The 19796-nt window shown below is 46.6% G+C and overlaps 1 protein-coding gene across 2 annotated transcripts; it reads left to right on the forward strand.

The window, feature by feature from the left end:
• Positions 1-3096: 3096 nt before the first annotated feature.
• LOC124019880 (cathepsin D-like) lies at positions 3097-19420 on the forward strand. Of its 2 annotated transcripts, XM_046335321.1 has the most exons (9): positions 3102-3261; positions 5434-5596; positions 10602-10725; positions 11891-12009; positions 13350-13549; positions 13878-14000; positions 15941-16085; positions 16708-16806; positions 18674-19420. In XM_046335321.1, the coding sequence occupies exons 1-9, from the start codon at positions 3200-3202 to the stop codon at positions 18833-18835; spliced, it is 1197 nt and encodes a 398-aa protein (XP_046191277.1). In that variant the 5' UTR covers positions 3102-3199; the 3' UTR covers positions 18836-19420. The 2 variants fall into 2 exon arrangements, with proteins under 2 accessions (XP_046191278.1, XP_046191277.1); XM_046335322.1 differs by lacking the exons at positions 16708-16806; positions 18674-19420 and adding an exon at positions 16172-16679 and having other exon boundaries at positions 3097-3261; positions 15941-16128.
• The last annotated feature ends 376 nt before the right edge of the window (positions 19421-19796 follow it).

Genomic DNA, 19796 nt, shown 5'->3' on the forward strand with positions numbered 1-19796 from the left:
ACACAGTGTCAAATTACTGTTCAGTGTTCAGGGGTGGTAGATGCTGCACACGGTGCACCTCCTGGTAAAACTACACCAGAATCAATCATTAAGGGGGTTAGATTCATCTGGCCCGGGAACCGTGTCGGCATGTTTTGCTCTGGCTAAAAATGTATCGCATTCGATTTGAAACTGGGCTGCCACCGGAAGTGAGCCTGGTGCCCGCTCTGTCTGGTGACGAAGTCGGCTCAAAACAAAAGTGAGGTAATTTAAGCACGTGTGGTAATGAGAAGTGGTGTAAAGTACTTACGTTAAAAATACTTTCAGACAGGTGCTCTATAGTGCTGACTGCTGGTAGAAGACAGGTGCTCTATAGTGCTGGCAGAAGACAGGTGCTCTATAGTGCTGACTGCTGGTAGAAGACAGGTGCTCTATAGTGCTGACTGCTGGTAGAAGACAGGTGCTCTATAGTGCTGACTGCTGGTAGAAGACAGGTGCTCTATAGTGCTGACTGCTGGTAGAAGACAGGTGCTCTATAGTGCTGACTGCTGGTAGAAGACAGGTGCTCTATAGTGCTGACTGCTGACAGGTGCTCTATAGTGCTGACTGCTGGTAGAAGACAGGTGCTCTATAGTGCTGACTGCTGACAGAAGACAGGTGCTCTATAGTGCTGACTGCTGGTAGAAGACAGGTGCTCTATAGTGCTGACTGCTGGTAGAAGACAGGTGCTCTATAGTGCTGACTGCTGGTAGAAGACAGGTGCTCTATAGTGCTGACTGCTGACAGGTGCTCTATAGTGCTGACTGCTGACAGGTGCTCTATAGTGCTGACTGCTGGTAGAAGACAGGTGCTCTATAGTGCTGACTGCTGACAGAAGAGAGAACAGCACCTTGATCAACGGTTTGATCCTCTTGTCCAGTAACAATCTCTCAGCACTTCATGCAATGTGAAATCATTTGTTAAAACTAGCCTACTCAGTACAGTGGTGGCTCCACATTGTCCTCTGGTCAGCTTGGTGGCATGTCAAACATATTTCTTTAAAAACCTACCCATTATTTTTAGAAGTGTCTTGGCCGGGCGAAAGAGCAATGGAGTTCAATCAAGCATCCATCCAACTGTCAAGGGTCTTATCCTTTTCTCTCTGAATAATAAACAACATCCTATAATAGATAGGAGAGCAGGAATATGTCTACCTACGTACAGCAACAGTTAACCCATGTTACATATTCACATCAATGATCAGCAGTATCACAGGTCTAACACACTATAGACTTGATTAGTCAGCATATAGGGACTTCATTGGTCAGCATATAATCTCGTCACCCATGACCAAATCTCAGCTGTCTGTCACGAGTAACCATCAGTATAGAGACTTCATTGCTCAAAAGGCATACTTGCTTTCTTCTCTAAATATTTGCAAAGTCAGAGTGGAATAAAGGCTTTTTTTAGAGAAGTGAGTCACGTTTGTTGAGGCATTAAGGCTAATAGGTTACAAGACATAATGTCCCCACATGATTTAGCTATTGATTATGTAACATCTATTCAAACCACAGGTTCTAGGTTCATGTATAGAGAAACAGTCAGCGTGCAGACTGTTTACTGTATATATGTTTTAAAAGCAGCATTTATTCAATGATTAGGATTGTTTGTAATGGGGACTGTACACAACATGTTCTTTGTTCTACTTTTACCGAGGTTATATCACTTCCTGCAACACAACAGTGTCTTCACATAGGCAGGGCTGAGGTTATATCACTTCCTACAGCACAACAGTGCCTTCACATAGGCAGGGCTGAGGTTATATCACTTCCTACAGCACAACAGTGTCTTCACATAGACAGGGCTGAGGTTATATCACTTCCTACAGCACAACAGTGTCTTCACATAGGCAGGGCTGAGGTTATATCACTTCCTACAACACAACAGTGTCTTCACATAGGCAGGGCTGAGGTCCTATCACTTCCTACAACACAACAGTGTCTTGTCTTCACATAGGCAGGGCTGAGGTCCTATCACTTCCTACAACACAACAGTGTCTTGTCTTCACATAGGCAGGGCTGAGGTCCTATCATTTCCTACAGCACAACAGTGTCTTCACATAGGCAGGGCTGAGGTCCTATCACTTCCTACAACACAACAGTGCCTTCACATAGGCAGGGCTGAGGTCCTATCACTTCCTACAACACAACAGTGCCTTCACATCCTATCCTGATATATCTATTCTATCCTATCCTGATATATCTATTCTATCCTATCCTGATATATCTATTCTATCCTATCCTGATATATCCTATCTTTCCTACCCTGATATATCCTTTCCTACCCTGATATATCCTTTCCTACCCTGATATATCCTATCCTATCCTGATATATCCTATCCTTTCCTACCCTGATATATCCTTTCCTACCCTGATATATCCTATCCTATCCTGATATATCCTATCCTTTCCTATCCTATCCTCAAATTTCCTATCCAGTCCCACAATATACATGACTTGTAGCCTATGCAGTACAAAGCCATCAAGACCATATTATTGTCTGCAAACAGTGTCAAATATCAAATATATTTATGTCAAATTCTGGTCTGGATTAACGATACATTGTGTCTTGGTTTTACACTTGACTTTATTGAGTTTATTCTTTGCAGGGACAGAGCACATTACATTTTACATTTACATTTAAGTCATTTAGCAGACGCTCTTATCCACATGACAGGAGGTTGGCGGTATTGGCTGGAGCTGAATCAGTAGAATTACATTCGCTCAGTTCCAGACATTATTATGAGTCATCCTCCCCTCAGCAGCCTCCACTGGTGCACATTAATCAACATTTCAGTAAAAGTGCTGGTTTTAGCCAGCTGGCTAATTTTCAACTGTAGTCCCTGGACCCACAAGTTGATAGACACGCCCATCTCTGACAGCATGACAGCACGGATTGGGTGTGTTCAAGAAATACACATTTGAAGACCGTAAACGCTCTTGCAGACATTGTAAATCTATTATATTCAGCGCAGGTCTGCGCCAAATGTGTGTTTCTGGAACGCACCAATTGGCAATGCGCATGCGCAGCTGCCTTAACTCCTGGAACGCACCCATCATCACATGATTTTGACTCGACGTCGACACAGTCAGGTGATAAAATTCTGTTGTTATCTCAAGTCAAATTGTCCAGTCATTGTGCTGGCGGATCAGGTTGTAGCTAAAGTTATTGCAGCTGTAAAATGAAGGTTTTATACCTGTGTCTTTTCGCGGCACTTGCTTTGGCATCTGATGCACTCGTCCGGTAAGTAAAGTCAAGTTATATTAGCCGAGCTAGCTTGTCAGCTAGAAAACAGTTGAGCCACCAGTTACGTCCTCAGTCAAATAGCTAGCTAGTATTACAACATAGATAGGCTTAGCTAGGTTTGTGAATATTTACTTTGCTGAATGAATAGTGAAGACGACCTTGGGCTAGAAAGTGACGTTAATTACATTTGATCAAGTCGCAAAGTGTTTGTTGTTTTCCATTAGCGAGTGTTAAGTTTCTCGCCCAGGCAAACATTTTGTGACAATGTCAAAATAGAATAGTTAAGGTCAATATCCCAAACGCGATTTAAGGCTGGTTTACAGACCGTCTGACCTGTGTCCATGCAGTAGTACATTAGATTAAGGCTGGTTTACAGACCGTCTGACCTGTGTCCATGCAGTAGTACATTAGATTAAGGCTGGATTACAGACCGTCTGACCTGTGTCCATGCAGTAGTACATTAGATTAAGGCTGGTTTACAGACCGTCTGACCTGTGTCCATGCAGTAGTACATTAGATTAAGGCTGGTTTACAGACCGTCTGACCTGTGTCCATGCAGTAGTACATTAGATTAAGGCTGGTTTACAGACCGTCTGACCTGTGTCCATGCAGTAGTACATTAGATTAAGGCTGGTTTACAGACCGTCTGACCTGTGTCCATGCAGTAGTACATTAGATTAAGGCTGGTTTACAGACCGTCTGACCTGTGTCCATGCAGTAGTACATTAGATTAAGGCTGGTTTACAGACCGTCTGACCTGTGTCCATGCAGTAGTACATTAGATTAAGGCTGGTTTACAGACCGTCTGACCTGTGTCCATGCAGTAGTACATTAGATTAAGGCTGGTTTACAGACCGTCTGACCTGTGTCCATGCAGTAGTACATTAGATTAAGGCTGGTTTACAGACCGTCTGACCTGTGTCCATGCAGTAGTAGTAGGCTGGTTTACAGACCGTCTGATTCCAAGTAGTACATTAGATTAAGGCTGGTTTACAGACCGTCTGACCTGTGTCCATGCAGTAGTACATTAGATTAAGGCTGGTTTACAGACCGTCTGACCTGTGTCCATGCAGTAGTACATTAGATTAAGGCTGGTTTACAGACCGTCTGACCTGTGTCCATGCAGTAGTACATTAGATTAAAGGCTGGTTTACAGACCGTGTTTCATGTAGTAACAACTGTCGTAGCGAGATCATTATATTATATCAAACTTGTAGCATTAAATCAGCACAGCAGCCCGGTGCTCCAAATTGTAGACTTTCTCTATGTTAACAAAAATAAACCCATCCGTTCAAAAGTGAATTAATGGAAACCTAGCAAGCCAGGCAACTAAAAGCTATTTTCTAAACAATGTTTTGGTTCGTTGCTAGCTAGTTAATTACCGTTAGCTAGCTAGTTCAAATAACGTTAATGACCATAGTATAGCTTACGTCTTAACTTTAGCTAATTTTTTTTTTTCATTATTACAGGAAACTAAACCCACAACATTATTTACAAAGTAGTGGTGAACTTACAGAGAATTGGTGGGATGAAATAAAAATGTCATTCAATCGGAGGATTTTATAACTCCTGCATCAATTTGTCACAGTAAGATTTGGTCTGGTTGCTGTGGCTGCCCGGTAACCACGACAACGGACGTTGCGACAGTTGCCGATAATTGTTTTCTAAAGTGTCGTGCAGACCAGTGACACTTGTCCCATTATAAATGTCTACAGACATGGCGTTAGACCAAGTAATAAACTGGCCTTAACCTGTCTGATAACGATAGTCATGATTAGTGTATGCCTCATTGATTGTTACATTGTTCATGTTTCCCATTTGGCAGTGTCCTTGTAAAACAGATATTACACATAGCTAGGTTGCTACATGCAGCACTTCTTCTATAGCTTGCAAAGGATGTTGGCACTAGTGTTCTTCACTGTGTCTGTCTGAGATTAGGAGACCTGTAACTATTCAGAAGTTCTTTCCCAGCAGGAACTTGGTTGAGTAGATCCTAGAAAGGGCTGACCAGTAGACCTGCTGAGATTCTGCTTGACCTACCAACTGTTCAGGGCTGGCTAACCATTTCAAAGGAGTTCTCTAATAAATTATCTCTCGCTATGTCTCCCTCTCTTTCCCTCCCCCTGTATCTCTCTCTTCCCCGTCCCCTCCTTCTTCTCTCTCCCACAGAATTCCGTTGAGGAAGTTCCGTTCCATCAGGCGTACCCTGACGGACTCGGGCAGGGCAGCAGAAGAGCTGTTGGCCGGGCAGGAACACACCAAGTACAACAACCTGGGCTTCCCCTCCTCCAGTAATGAACCCACTCCAGAAACCCTGAAGAACTTTATGGATGTAAGTAGATCCTCTAGTCGCTACTAACCAGGGACCTGGGAGTGGAGTAGTTACCCGTGGGATGCGTCCCAGATGGCACCCTATTCCCTACGTAGTGCAGTTGGTAGAGCATGGCGCTTGTAACGCCAGGGTAGTGGGTTCGATTCCCGGGACCACCCATACGTAGAATGTATGCACACATGACTGTAAGTCGCTTTGGATAAAAGCGTCTGCTAAATGGCATTTATTATTATTATATTATACATTTGATCAGAGCCGTGCTATGGGCCCCGGTCAAAAGTAGTGCACTTTAATAGGAAGTAGGGTGCCATTTGGAACGTAGGTGACCTGTGCCAATGGAGTGGTCACCCTTGACTTCCCTAATGCACTGTAGCACAAGCTAAAAGCCAAGCAGGCAGGCCAGGAAAAAATCCAACAAAGAATCTGTTGTCGCCAGTCCGGCCTTTCCTTCTAGTCCTCCTAGCTAGCTGAATTAGTAGCGTTTCAAGGCCAAGCCCAATCCCCCTCTCTGTCCTGAAGGGAAGATTGAAGATCCCTTCTGATTTCACATTTCCCTATTTTTTAAAGTTGGGTAATCAGATTTGTTTGTTTATGTGTGACGGAACAAGAACGTTTGTCATATGACGAGTAACTCAGCTTCCCATCAGTGTTGGGTCTTCTCTCTGTGTGACCGAACAGGAACTAGGAATAGTTGGTCATATGACTAGTCACTCAGCTTCCCATCAGTGTTGGGTCTTTTCTCTGTGTGACCGAACAGGAACTAGGAATAGTCGGTCATATGACTGGTGACTGAGAGCAAGGAAGGCCTGATCTTCTAAGCTCCCTGAGCCTGATCAGCTGTCAATTTGTAGACCTAATGTACGGTTTATCCTCGGCAAATCGACTAGGCTTTGTGTTTATGTAGTTTAATCTGAACACCAGAAAAAAAATAAGGCCTTGTACACTCTAGTTTTTTTTTTAGGCCACCATCTAGTACTGGGTCAGACCCCCCCCCCCCCCTTGCATCCAGAACAACTCAAATTCTTTGGGGCATAGCATGTAGCTCAATTGGTATCAAGGGACTTAACGTGTGCCATGAAAACATTCCCCACCCCATTACGCCACCAGCCTGTACTGTTGACACCAGGCCAGACCATTATACCAACGCCACCAGCCTGTACTGTTGACACCAGGCAAGACGGGACCATTATACCAACGCCAACAGCCTGTGCTGTTGACACCAGGCGAGACGGGACCATTATACCAATGCCACCAGCCTGTGCTGTTGACACCAGGCGAGACGGGGCCAGACCATTATACCAACTCCACCAGCCTGTACTGTTGAGACTGGGCCAGACCATTATACCAACGCCACCAGCCTGTACTGTTGAGACTGGGCCAGACCATTATACCAACGCCACCAGCCTGTACTGTTGAGACTGGGCCAGACCATTATACCAACTCCACCAGCCTGTACTGTTGAGACTGGGCCAGACCATTATACCAACGCCACCAGCCTGTACTGTTGAGACTGGGCCAGACCATTATACCAACGCCACCAGCCTGTACTGTTGAGACTGGGCCAGACCATTATACCAACTCCACCAGCCTGTACTGTTGAGACGGGGCCAGACCATTATACCAACTCCACCAGCCTGTACTGTTGACTCCAGGCCAGACGGGACCATTATACCAACGCCACCAGCCTGTACTGTTGACTCCAGATGAGACTGGGCCAGACCATTATACCAACGCCACCAGCCTGTACTGTTGACTCCAGATGAGACGGGGCCAGACCATTATACCAACGCCACCAGCCTGTACTGTTGACTCCAGGAGACTGGGCCAGACCATTATACCAACGCCACCAGCCTGTACTGTTGACACCAGGCGACGGGGCCAGACCATTATACCAACGCCACCAGCCTGTACTGTTGACACCAAATGAGACGGGGCCAGACCATTATACCAACGCCACCAGCCTGTACTGTTGACACCAGGCGACGGGGCCAGACCATTATACCAACGCCGCCAGCCTGTACTGTTGACACCAGATGAGACTGGACCATTATACCAACACCACCAGCCTGTACTGTTGACACCAGGCCAGACGGGGCCAGACCATTATACCAACGCCACCAGCCTGTACTGTTGACACCAGGAGACTGGGCCATGGACTGCTGCTGCTGCTGCTGCTTTACGCCAAATCCTGCCTCTGTCATCAAGTGACTCTTTTCCTCTCCTCAACTGTCCAGTGTTGGTTAATGTGTTCCCCTCTGGAGCTGCTTCTTGTTGTTGTTGTTAGCTGATGGGAGTGGAATCCAGTGTTGGTTAATGTGTTCCCCTCTGGAGCTGCTTCTTGTTGTTGTTAGCTGATGGGAGTGGAATCCAGTGTTGGTTAATGTGTTCCCCTCTGGAGCTGCTTCTTGTTGTTGTTAGCTGATGGGAGTGGAATCCGGTGTTGGTTAATGTGTTCCCCTCTGGAGCTGCTTCTTGTTGTTGTTAGCTGATGGGAGTGGAATCCGGTGTTGGTTAATGTGTTCCCCTCTGGAGCTGCTTCTTGTTGTTGTTAGCTGATGGGAGTGGAATCCGGTGTTGGTTAATGTGTTCCCCTCTGGAGCTGCTTCTTGTTGTTGTTAGCTGATGGGAGTGGAATCCGGTGTTGGTTAATGTGTTCCCCTCTGGAGCTGCTTCTTGTTGTTGTTAGCTGATGGGAGTGGAATCCGGTGTTGGTTAATGTGTTCCCCTCTGGAGCTGCTTCTTGTTGTTGTTAGCTGATGGGAGTGGAATCCGGTGTTGGTTAATGTGTTCCCCTCGGGAGCTGCTTCTTGTTGTTGTTAGCTGATGGGAGTGGAATCCGGTGTGGTCGTCTGCTGCAATGGCCCATTTGTGACGAAGGCTGACGAGTGTTGCGTTCCGAGATGCCGTTCTGCACACCACTGTTGTACTGCGCCGTTATTCGTCTGTTTGTGGCGTAACAGTATGACTTTAGACCGTCCCCTCGCCCCTACCCGGACTCGAACCAGGGACCCCTCTGCACACATCAACAACTGACACCCCACGAAGCATCGTTACCCATCGCTCCACAAAAGCCACGGCCCTTGCAGAGCAAGGGGAACAACTACTTCAAGGTCTCAGAGCGAGTGACGTCACCGATTTTGAAATGCTATTAGCACACCACCACCGCTAACTAGCTAGCCGTTTCACATCCGTTACAGTGGCACGCCTGTTAACTTGCACGATTTGTCGTTCTCCTTTGACCTCTCATCAACGAGCTGATTTCACCCACAGGACTGCTGCTGTCTGGATGTTTGTTTGTTTGTCGCATCATTCTCGGGGAAACCTTAGACCCAGGCTAGACAAACCCTGGTCCTGGCATGCCGCGGGCACTTCCTGTTTTTGATTTAACAGACCTGGAAGACCAGGTGTGGTGCCTTGTTGCAGTACCTGTGGCACTCCAAGAACCGGGTTGGCTAGCCCTGCCCTAGACACCGTCGTACGTAAAAAGCCAAGGAGGCCGGATGTTTCTGAGATACTGGAATCTGCGTGCCTGGCACTGACTCATACCACGCTCAGTCGCTTAGGTCTAGGTCCATTTCTAACGTTCCATCGAACAGTAACTGAATGGCTCAATGCCAGTCTGCCTGCTTTATATAGCAAGCCATGGCCACCTGACTCACTGTCTGTAGGAGTGAACCATTTCTGTGAATGGAGGGGTGTACCTAATAAACTGGCCAATGAGTGTTCATGATATCAGCATTGGATAAAGATTCCTACACGGTATAGTAATCGTTCTGGTTTCTGAGTGTTTTTGTCCGGGACTCTGATAGTTCCTTCCACTGAGCTGAGGGATGTTCACACACACAGGAAAAGGTTGTGGTTTACACTGTTTCCTAGACTCTCACAGAAAACGAGTTGCGGTATGTAGATTAATCCAACGGTAGGTACAAGGTTACACACACACACACACATCTACCATATAAAATGTCACGTAAATCCTCCTATGAAGCTTGAAAAGTTGGAACTGTGACTGAATACCGTTTTCAACATGGAATGGTTTCAGACTCTTCATAACATCTTGCAGAGTAATTGAAACTTTCACATCAAACCACTTCGATATCAACCAACCACAATACAACCACAGTGAATGAATGAACCTGTTGTCCTTTCAATAGTCAGCTCTTTAATAGGAGAAAGCTTTGTGTCCACAAATGGCCCCCTATTCCCCAACAAGGCTCTGCTCAAAAGTAGTGCACTATATAGGGAGTAGATCCTTTTTGGTACGCACACACTAAGATTGCTAATATAATCACAATGAAGTGATCAAGCAGTCTCTCAAGAGGATTGAATTGACTGAAGAGTTTCATTTCCTATGAGTCCTAGAAAAAAGGAAGTTGAGTCATCGTGTTGAGTAATCGTTCATTCTCTGCTTACAACAGAAGGTTCGCTGACTGTTAGAACGTGACTAGGAGAAGATAAATCACTGAGACCTATTGGATTGACCGAAGATATAAAATGGTAGATTGGAGTCCTAGAAAGAGGGAAGTTGACTCTGTGTAATTATTAAACTGTGTAGTTATTATTTGCTCTTGAACAGAAGGTTAGCTGACTTGTATGTTCAACAGCGTGACGAGGAGAAGAGATCACTCTGACCTGTTTTACTTCAGATAAACCGTTTGACACTTGGCAGAGCCAACTTCTCTATCAGTCTTGGATGTAGAATGGACTGAACTACTCGCATGACGTGCATGAACAGACACGTGTAGGTAGATGGTGCCAGATGTGTTCAGCTCAACATGTTGGCAGGGATTGCCTTCACTGTATCCCTACAACGTGACCAAAGCATAGTAGAGCTTGTTCTTCTGAGGGAATAGGTATATGAAGAACCAGCTGAAACTGGGCCTCTGTCCTCCACCAGTTTGGGAGTCCACTTTAATGTAAAGATCCTACTTCCTGCTTTCTAGTCCGGGAGCCGTTTGATTGGCTCCTAGAAACCACAGTTGTTTTTTGTGTGTGTGTTTTCCAGGCTCAGTACTACGGTGAGATCGGCCTGGGGACTCCCGTCCAGACATTCACTGTAGTGTTTGATACAGGCTCCTCTAACTTGTGGATCCCTTCCATCCACTGCTCCTTCACAGACATCGCCTGCTGTAAGTCGACACTACACTGACTCAATCCCACATGTATCGATACAGTTGTCACGTCCTCGCAGATCCTACACAAGTCCGTAGGGGTCTAGGGTTGCATTTTGGGGAATGGGCCATTGACTCCTACACACGTGACGAGCTAGAAAGACCTACTCACTTCCAGAACACTGGTTTTTATAAGCGGCATGAATATTAACGAGCTGTATGTGCCTCTTAGTCCAATTCTATGCTTAATCTGTTTCTAAGAATCCTCTGTTTTTATTCTTTGTCTGTTCTTTCTGCCAAATGCCTTTCCTCCATTTAGTTAAATTATTTTATTTGTTTATTTAACCGGGTAGACCAGATCACCTTTATTTAACCGGGTAGGCCAGATCACCTTTATTTAACCGGGTAGGCCAGATCACCTTTATTTAACCGGGTAGGCCAGGTCACCTTTATTTAACCGGGTAGGCCAGGTCACCTTTATTTAACCGGGTAGGCCAGGTCACCTTTATTTAACCGGGTAGGCCAGGTCACCTTTATTTAACCGGGTAGGCCAGGTCACCTTTATTTAACCGGGTAGGCCAGATCACCTTTATTTAACCGGGTAGGCCAGATCACCTTTATTTAACCGGGTAGGCCAGGTCACCTTTATTTAACCGGGTAGGCCAGGTCACCTTTATTTAACCGGGTAGGCCAGGTCACCTTTATTTAACCGGGTAGGCCAGGTCACCTTTATTTAACCGGGTAGGCCAGGTCACCTTTATTTAACCGGGTAGGCAAGTTGAGAACAAGTTCTCATTTACAATTGCGACCTGGCCAAGATAAAGCAAAGCAGTTCGACAGATACAACGACACAGAGTTACACATGGAGTAAAACAAACATACAGTCAATAATACAGTATAAACAAGTCTATATACAATGTGAGCAAATGAGGTGAGATAAGGGAGGTAAAGGCAAAAAAGGCCATGGTGGCAAAGTAAATAAAATATAGCAAGTAAACCACTGGAATGGTAGATTTGCAGTGGAAGAATGTGCAAAGTAGAGATAGAAATAATGGGGTGCAAAGGAGCAAAATGTCCTCTCTCAAAATGCTTCACCGTGTTCTTCCTTCTAGGTTATAGAACTATTGATATTGGCCATGTTTGACAGATTTAAAGTGACACTTCTCTTCTCTCTGTCTGTCAGTGCTTCACCACAAGTATAACGGTGCCAAGTCCAGTACGTATGTGAAGAACGGAACGGCCTTCGCCATCCAGTATGGGTCTGGCAGTCTGTCTGGGTATCTCAGCCAAGACACGTGCACGGTAGGTTCCAGTATGGGTCTGGCAGTCTGTCTGGGTACCTCAGCCAAGACAGGTGCATGGTAGGTTCCAGTATGGGTCTGGCAGTCTGTCTGGGTACCTCAGCCAAGACAGGTGCACGGTAGGTTCCAGTATGGGTCTGGCAGTCTGTCTGGGTACCTCAGCCAAGACAGGTGCATGGTAGGTTCCAGTATGGGTCTGGCAGTCTGTCTGGGTACCTCAGCCAAGACACGTGCACGGTAGGTTCCAGTATGGGTCTGGCAGTCTGTCTGGGTATCTCAGCCAAGACACGTGCACGGTAGGTTCCAGTATGGGTCTGGCAGTCTGTCTGGGTACCTCAGCCAAGACAGGTGCACGGTAGGTTCCAGTATGGGTCTGGCAGTCTGTCTGGGTACCTCAGCCAAGACAGGTGCACGGTAGGTTCCAGTATGGGTCTGGCAGTCTGTCTGGGTACCTCAGCCAAGACAGGTGCACGGTAGGTTCCAGTATGGGTCTGGCAGTCTGTCTGGGTACCTCAGCCAAGACAGGTGCACGGTAGGTTCCAGTATGGGTCTGGCAGTCTGTCTGGGTACCTCAGCCAAGACAGGTGCACGATAGTACCTCAGCCAAGACAGGTGCACGAGGTTCAGTATGTTCCAAGGTTACACTCTTGTTTAAATAGACCTCTGAAACGTTGCTGTATAAATCAAATCCATTGTCACTATTCTCCAAAACAATGCCCTTTTTTTAAGGCTGTTTTTTTGTTCTTAATGATTTTTAACACCGTTTCCAATTTTCTGCCTGAAATGTTATTTTATTTGACAATATAAAAAATAAATCTCTCTGTTAGGTGTCAGTTTGGAGACCTGACGGTCTATAGATGTGTTTATAATGGCTGTACTGCTCATCTCTCTGGTAGATTGGAGGCCTGTCCATAGTGTTTATAATAGATGTACTGCTCATCTCTCTGGTAGATTGGAGGCCTGTCCATAGTGTTTATAATAGATGTACTGCTCATCTCTCTGGTAGATTGGAGGCCTGTACTGCTCCTCTATGGACATCTATTATAAACACTCATCTTTCTGGTAGATTGGAGGCCTGTCCATAGTGTTTATAATAGATGTACTGCTCATCTCTCTGGTAGATTGGAGGCCTGTCCATAGTGTTTATAATAGATGTACTGCTCATCTCTCTGGTAGATTGGAGGCCTGTCCATAGTGTTTATAATAGATGTACTGCTCATCTCTCTGGTAGATTGGAGGCCTGTCCATAGTGTTTATAATAGATGTACTGCTCATCTCTCTGGTAGATTGGAGGCCTGTCCATAGTGTTTATAATGGCTGTACTGCTCATCTCTCTGGTAGATTGGAGGCCTGTCCATAGAGGACCAGGGGTTCGGTGAGGCCATCAAGCAGCCTGGCGTAGCCTTCATCGCTGCTAAGTTTGACGGCATCCTGGGCATGGCCTACCCCCGTATCTCTGTGGACGGGGTCGCTCCGCCGTTCGACAACATCATGAGCCAGAAGAAAGTAGAGCAGAACGTGTTCTCCTTCTACCTCAACAGGTGAGACGTAGAGGAGTGCCTCACCTATTTGGCTCCGGAGTCCTTGTTGGAGATTTAGGCCTTGTTTCCTGGACATGGATAAGATGAGCCTATACTGTAACTAAACAGCCCCATGTCTATTGAAATAGTTGGTTATTTTTATTTAACTAGGCAAGTTAGTTAAGAAATAAATCTGATTTACAATGACGGCCTACCAAAACGCCTCAAAGTAGCAGGTTTAATCTGTATCCAGGAAACTAGCACAACAAGTCTGAGTTTGTCTCTGCTCTGCAAAGACATTATTATATAAATAGTAAAAAGACTGTTTGGTCTTGTTTGTGTGTGTCAGGAACCCAGACTCTGAGCCCGGCGGGGAGCTCCTGCTGGGAGGAACTGACCCTAAGTACTACAGTGGAGACTTCCAGTACCTCGACGTCAGCCGCCAGGCCTACTGGCAGATCCACATGGACGGGTGAGTTCTCTTCCTTCTCCTGTTTGTGCTGCCACTTCTGCTTGTGGTAGTTCTGGTGGAGTCTCCTTCTACATTAACCATCTGTTGGTGGACACTATATTAGTATCTCTGTGGTAGTTCTGGTGGAGTCTCCTTCTACATTAACCATCTGTTGGTGGACACTATATTAGTATCTCTGTGGTAGTACTGGTGGAGTCTCCTTCTACATTAACCATCTGTTGGTGGACACTATATTAGTATCTCTGTGGTAGTTCTGGTGGAGTCTCCTTCTACATTAACCATCTGTTGGTGGACACTATATTAGTATCTCTGTGGTAGTTCTGGTGGAGTCTCCTTCTACATTAACCATCTGTTGGTGGACACTATATTAGTATCTCTGTGGTAGTTCTGGTGGAGTCTCCTTCTACATTAACCATCTGTTGGTGGACACTATATTAGTATCTCTGTGGTAGTTCTGGTGGAGTCTCCTTCTACATTAACCATCTGTTGGTGGACACTATATTAGTATCTCTGTGGTAGTTCTGGTGGAGTCTCCTTCTACATTAACCATCTGTTGGTGGACACTATATTAGTATCTCTGTGGTAGTTCTGGTGGAGTCTCCTTCTACATTAACCATCTGTTGGTGGACACTATATTAGTATGTCTGTGGTCAGTTCTGTGTCAGAATTATTCAGTTTATTCAACTTTTTTTTGAGGACTTTTTTGAGCAGGTGAAATGGACACCACAAACATTTTGTGATTACCCTTCGTCCTTACCCTTCGACCTTACCCTTCGCTCCACACGTCAAACCGAAGCTTCCGGAAAACAACATTCTGCGAGCTAGAAGCCTTCTTAGAGGAACCAAGGCCGGTCGAGGTAAACAAAGATTTGCACTCTTGGTTTCGGTCTCATGTAGACGTGCCAAGGGACCGAGTCTTAACTGCAATTAAGAAAGCATAAGATGCTAAACCTCCCCACTGTCTGCTAAATATGCTAACCTGCAATTCTAAATCTCTGCAAAACAAAGTGGATGAGTTTGAACTTTTGCTCACATTATCCAGGACAGAAGTTGGTTGTTTAACAGAAACATGGACACATGGAGAACATTCCAGATGAGTCTCTAAACAGAGGCTGTTCAGAAAGGACAGAAATCTGTCTTAATGTGAAAGGAAGAGTGGCCGTATGTGTTTATAGTCCCCAGGTTAGGAGACGGGCGGACCTAAAGAGAAGTGTGTGTGTCTGGATACAGCTGCACCCGGAGCGGCCAATGAGAAGGAACTGCAACAGGAAGCCGTTGATGATCTCATCAACACCATCGACTCTGAAGTTGAAGTCACCTGAAGCAGGTGTTGTCTTATGTGGGGATTTCAATCATCTACCTACCAAGACCCTCGTCAAATCCCACCCAGGTTTAAAACCGGTTGACAAAAACGAGACCTGTGGAGACTCCATGATTTAATCTTGATGATCACAAACCAAATTGAAAAGGCAAAGAACTCTGTTCAAGCTCTCAGAGAAGAATCCACTAGACGACAAAATGTCAATTCAAGCACCGAGAAGAATCCACTAGACGACAAAATGTCAATTCAAGCTCTGAGAAGAATCCAGAAGGGTCGTGGGGACGTCATCACCAACACAGAGCTGGTCGAGTAAAATCACCTGGAGGCTTTTTTAATTGAATTGAATGTTTTATATTGTTTTGTCTTGTTTTAAAGTATTGTCTAGATGTAACTGCATTCTGCAAAATTCAGTTTTGTGGACTGCGAGCATGAATGAAATCAACGCTGTTTTCACTGTGTCGGGAGGGAACTGTAAACCTAAATGAGTTATTGGTTTCGTGTTTTAAATAGGGCTTGTGAAAAGGCATTTACTGCTCCGAGGACAGATCTATTGTTACCTTGTGTAACTATGCAGCCCTCCCACCAAGAGAGCTGGATTCAAACCTGTGTGTTTGTACAGGATGGGTGTGGGGAGCCAGCTGAGTCTGTGTAAGGGAGGCTGTGAGGCCATCGTGGACACCGGCACGTCCCTCATCACCGGCCCCGCGGCCGAGGTCAAGGCCCTGCAGAAGGCCATCGGAGCAACACCACTCATCCAGGGAGAGGTAAGACACAGGATCAACCCTACTCCTCTAGTTCAACACTGTGGTCCCCGACTACAGCTACGTTCCTCCTCTAGTTCAACACTGTGGTCCCCGACTACAGCTACGTTCCTCCTCTAGTTCAACACTGTGGTCCCCGACTACAGCTACGTTCCTCCTCTAGTTCAACACTGTGGTCCCCGACTACAGCTACGTTCCTCCTCCTCTAGTTCAGCACTGTGGTCCCCGACTACAGCTACGTTCCTCCTCCTCTAGTTCAGCACTGTGGTCCCCGACTACAGCTACGTTCCCCCTCCTCTAGTTCAGCACTGTGGTCCCCGACTACAGCTACGTTCCCCCTCCTCCTCTAGTTCAACACTGTGGTCCCCGACTACAGCTACGTTCCTCCTCCTCCTCTAGTTCAGCACTGTGGTCCCCGACTACAGCTACGTTCCTCCTAGTCTAGTTCAACACTGTGGTCCCCGACTACAGCTACGTTCCCCCTCCTCTAGTTCCACACTGTGGTCCCCGACTACAGCTAAATGAAGTCCCTCTTGCCCTGGCCAGTCTCCTATTACTTAGAACTCTACTCTACTTGTTTCCTGAATACAGTAGCGCCTTCACTGACTGTTTCCGCTTGTTTCAGTACATGGTGAACTGTGATAAGATTCCCACCATGCCTGTCATCACATTCAACCTGGGAGGACAGTCCTACAGTCTGACTGCAGAGCAGTACGTCCTCAAGGTTAGTCTTTGGCTTTATTTTTTTCTCTCCTCTCTGTCTCTATCTGGAGAATCTACTGGACATCTTACTTTGAGAAAAACAATGTTGAGGCAGATATCCAGCAGGGGGGTGCACATATCCAGCAGGGGGAGGGGGTGGTGCACATATCCAGCAGGGGGAGGTGGGGTGCAGACCAGCAGGGGGGGTGCAGATATCCGGGGAGGGGGGGTGCAGATATCCGGGAGGGGGGTGCAGATATCCGGGAGGGGGGGTGCAGATATCCGGGAGGGGGGGGGGTGCAGATATCCGGCAGGGGGGTGCAGATATCCAGCAGGGGGTGCAGATATCCAGCAGGGGGGTGCAGATATCCAGCAGCAGGGGGTGCAGATATCCAGCGGGGGGGGTGCAGATATCCAGCAGCAGGGGGTGCAGATATCCAGCAGCAGGGGGGGTGCAGATATCCAGCAGCAGGGGGGGGTGCAGATATCCAGCAGCAGGGGGTGCAGATATCCAGCAGCAGGGGGGTGCAGATATCCAGCAGCAGGGGGGTGCAGATATCCAGCAGCGGGGGGGTGCAGATATCCAGCAGCGGGGGATGCAGATATCCAGCAGCAGGGGGGGGGTGCAGATATCCAGCAGCAGGGGGGTGCAGATATCCAGATATCCAGCAGAGGGCGGTAGAGTCTAATTCAACAATCATAGCAACAGTGTTCGCTCAGTCAGTCATTATACCACACGAACAGGCCATTGTTTAGTTCACTAAGCCATTCTCAGAACCATGGGAGACCACGTACATTGATTTGAATGCTTGTCTCAGAATGTAATTGTTATTTCAACAATTATTACTGCGTAATAATGGCCCATTGAACTTTCCTTACAAACCGTCCCTCTGTTGGCTACGATGTTAGTATTTCTGTCGTTTGGTAATTTACATATCGGGCTCTTGTTCATTCGTGCACACCGTAGCAAAACATTATGCAACAGAAAATAAAAATGAGCATTTCAGCAATGAACAAGTTAGTACCTCTCTGTTTCAAACTGTTTGGTGCTTACTGGACACGATCTGGGACTCTGTGCGTCTCTGTATTCCTTCCCCCTTCTGCTCTGCGTCTGACTGTGTGCGTCTCTGTATTCCTTCCCCCTTCTGCTCTGCGTCTGACTGTGTGCGTCTCTGTATTCCTTCCCCCTTCTGCTCTGCGTCTGACTGTGTGCGTCTCTGTATTCCTTCCACCTTCTGCTCTGCGTCTGACTGTGTGCGTCTCTGTATTCCTTCCCCCTTCTGCTCTGCGTCTGACTGCGTGCGTCTCTGTATTCCTTCCCCCTTCTGCTCTTCGTCTGACTGCGTGCGTCTCTGTATTCCTTCCCCCTTCTGCTCTGCGTCTGACTGTGCGTCTCTGTATTCCTTCCCCCTTCTGCTCTGCGTCTGACTCTGTGCGTCTCTGTATTCCTTCCCCCTTCTGCTCTGCGTCTGACTCTGTGCGTCTCTGTATTCCTTCCCCCTTCTGCTCTGCGTCTGACTGCGTGCGTCTCTGTATTCCTTCCCCCTTCTGCTCTGCGTCTGACTGCGTCTATTCCTTCCCCCTTCTGCTCTGCGTCTGACTGCGTGCGTCTCTGTATTCCTTCCCCCTTCTGCTCTGCGTCTGACTGCGTGCGTCTCTGTATTCCTTCCCCCTTCTGCTCTGCGTCTGACTGCGTCTATTCCTTCCCCCTTCTGCTCTGGGTCTGACTGCGTGCGTCTCTGTATTCCTTCCCCCTTCTGCTCTTCGTCTGACTGCGTGCGTCTCTGTATTCCTTCCCCCTTCTTCTCTGCGTCTGACTGTGTGCGTCTCTGTATTCCTTCCCCCTTCTGCTCTGCGTCTGACTGCGTCTATTCCTTCCCCCACTCCAGGAGAGCCAGGCTGGTAAGACCATCTGCCTGAGTGGCTTCATGGGCCTGGACATCCCCGCCCCAGCCGGGCCGCTGTGGATCCTGGGAGATGTATTCATTGGCCAATACTACACTGTGTTCGACCGTGACAACAACAGGGTGGGCTTCGCTAAGTCCAAGTAGAACTACAACCATTGGCTACGTCCTCTTTCTCCACTATCCATCATCTACCCTTTTCCTGAAGTGTACACTTGTTCTGCACACTACTTGTCATGGATTTGGAGAATTGGGAAGCAGTCAATGTTTTAGGGTGTTTTGCGGTACATTTTAAAAGTGGATCGAGATGTTATGATTTTAGACAGGCTAAATCCACGTGTGGGGAAAGCCACTACTTGTAAAAGTTGCACAAGTTTCCATTTGCTTTTCTGACATCTTTTAAACTAGAAATGTAGATTTGTGTAGAGTTCAAATGCACTGATCTAAACAAGCATTTAATGTCTTGAGTTATTTGCTGTGGAAGTGAAACAGAAAACGTGGTGTTGGAGGAACAGGATCGGGAGTCAAAGATGACGATCAGAACGGACCTTTTGACTTTTACCATCTGAGTGATCTGCTGTACGTGTTAAATCAGGGACTTGTTTGTTTTTTAAAGCAACCGAACAATATAACATTTTTAATTTGCGTTTTGATGCAATGGACCTCTTGTCAGTGACTTTTAAGATGCATCTTCAAATGATTGGATTCAATAAAATAATTATAAAAAGTGAAGTGCCCCATTTCTTTAAATGTCACTATCAGTCCCCCTTCTAATAGATGCTGTAGAGTAGGGGTCCTCTAGTCCTGTTTCAGAAGATCAGCTCACACTAATGTAACTGTCAGTCCCCCTTCTAATAGATGCTGTAGAGTAGGGGTCCTCTAGTCCTGTTTCAGAAGATCAGCTCACACTAATATCACTGTCAGTCCCCCTTCTAATAGATGCTGTAGAGTAGGGGTCCTCCAGTCCTGTTTCAGAAGATCAGCTCACACTAATATCACTGTGAGTCCCCCTTCTAATAGATGCTGTAGAGTAGGGGTCCTCTACTCCTGTTTCAGAAGATCAGCTCACACTAATATCACTGTCAGTCCCCCTTCTAATAGATGCTGT

This window comes from Oncorhynchus gorbuscha, unplaced genomic scaffold (genome assembly GCF_021184085.1).
Source record: "Oncorhynchus gorbuscha isolate QuinsamMale2020 ecotype Even-year unplaced genomic scaffold, OgorEven_v1.0 Un_scaffold_714, whole genome shotgun sequence".
Taxonomy (NCBI): Eukaryota; Metazoa; Chordata; class Actinopteri; order Salmoniformes; family Salmonidae; genus Oncorhynchus; species Oncorhynchus gorbuscha.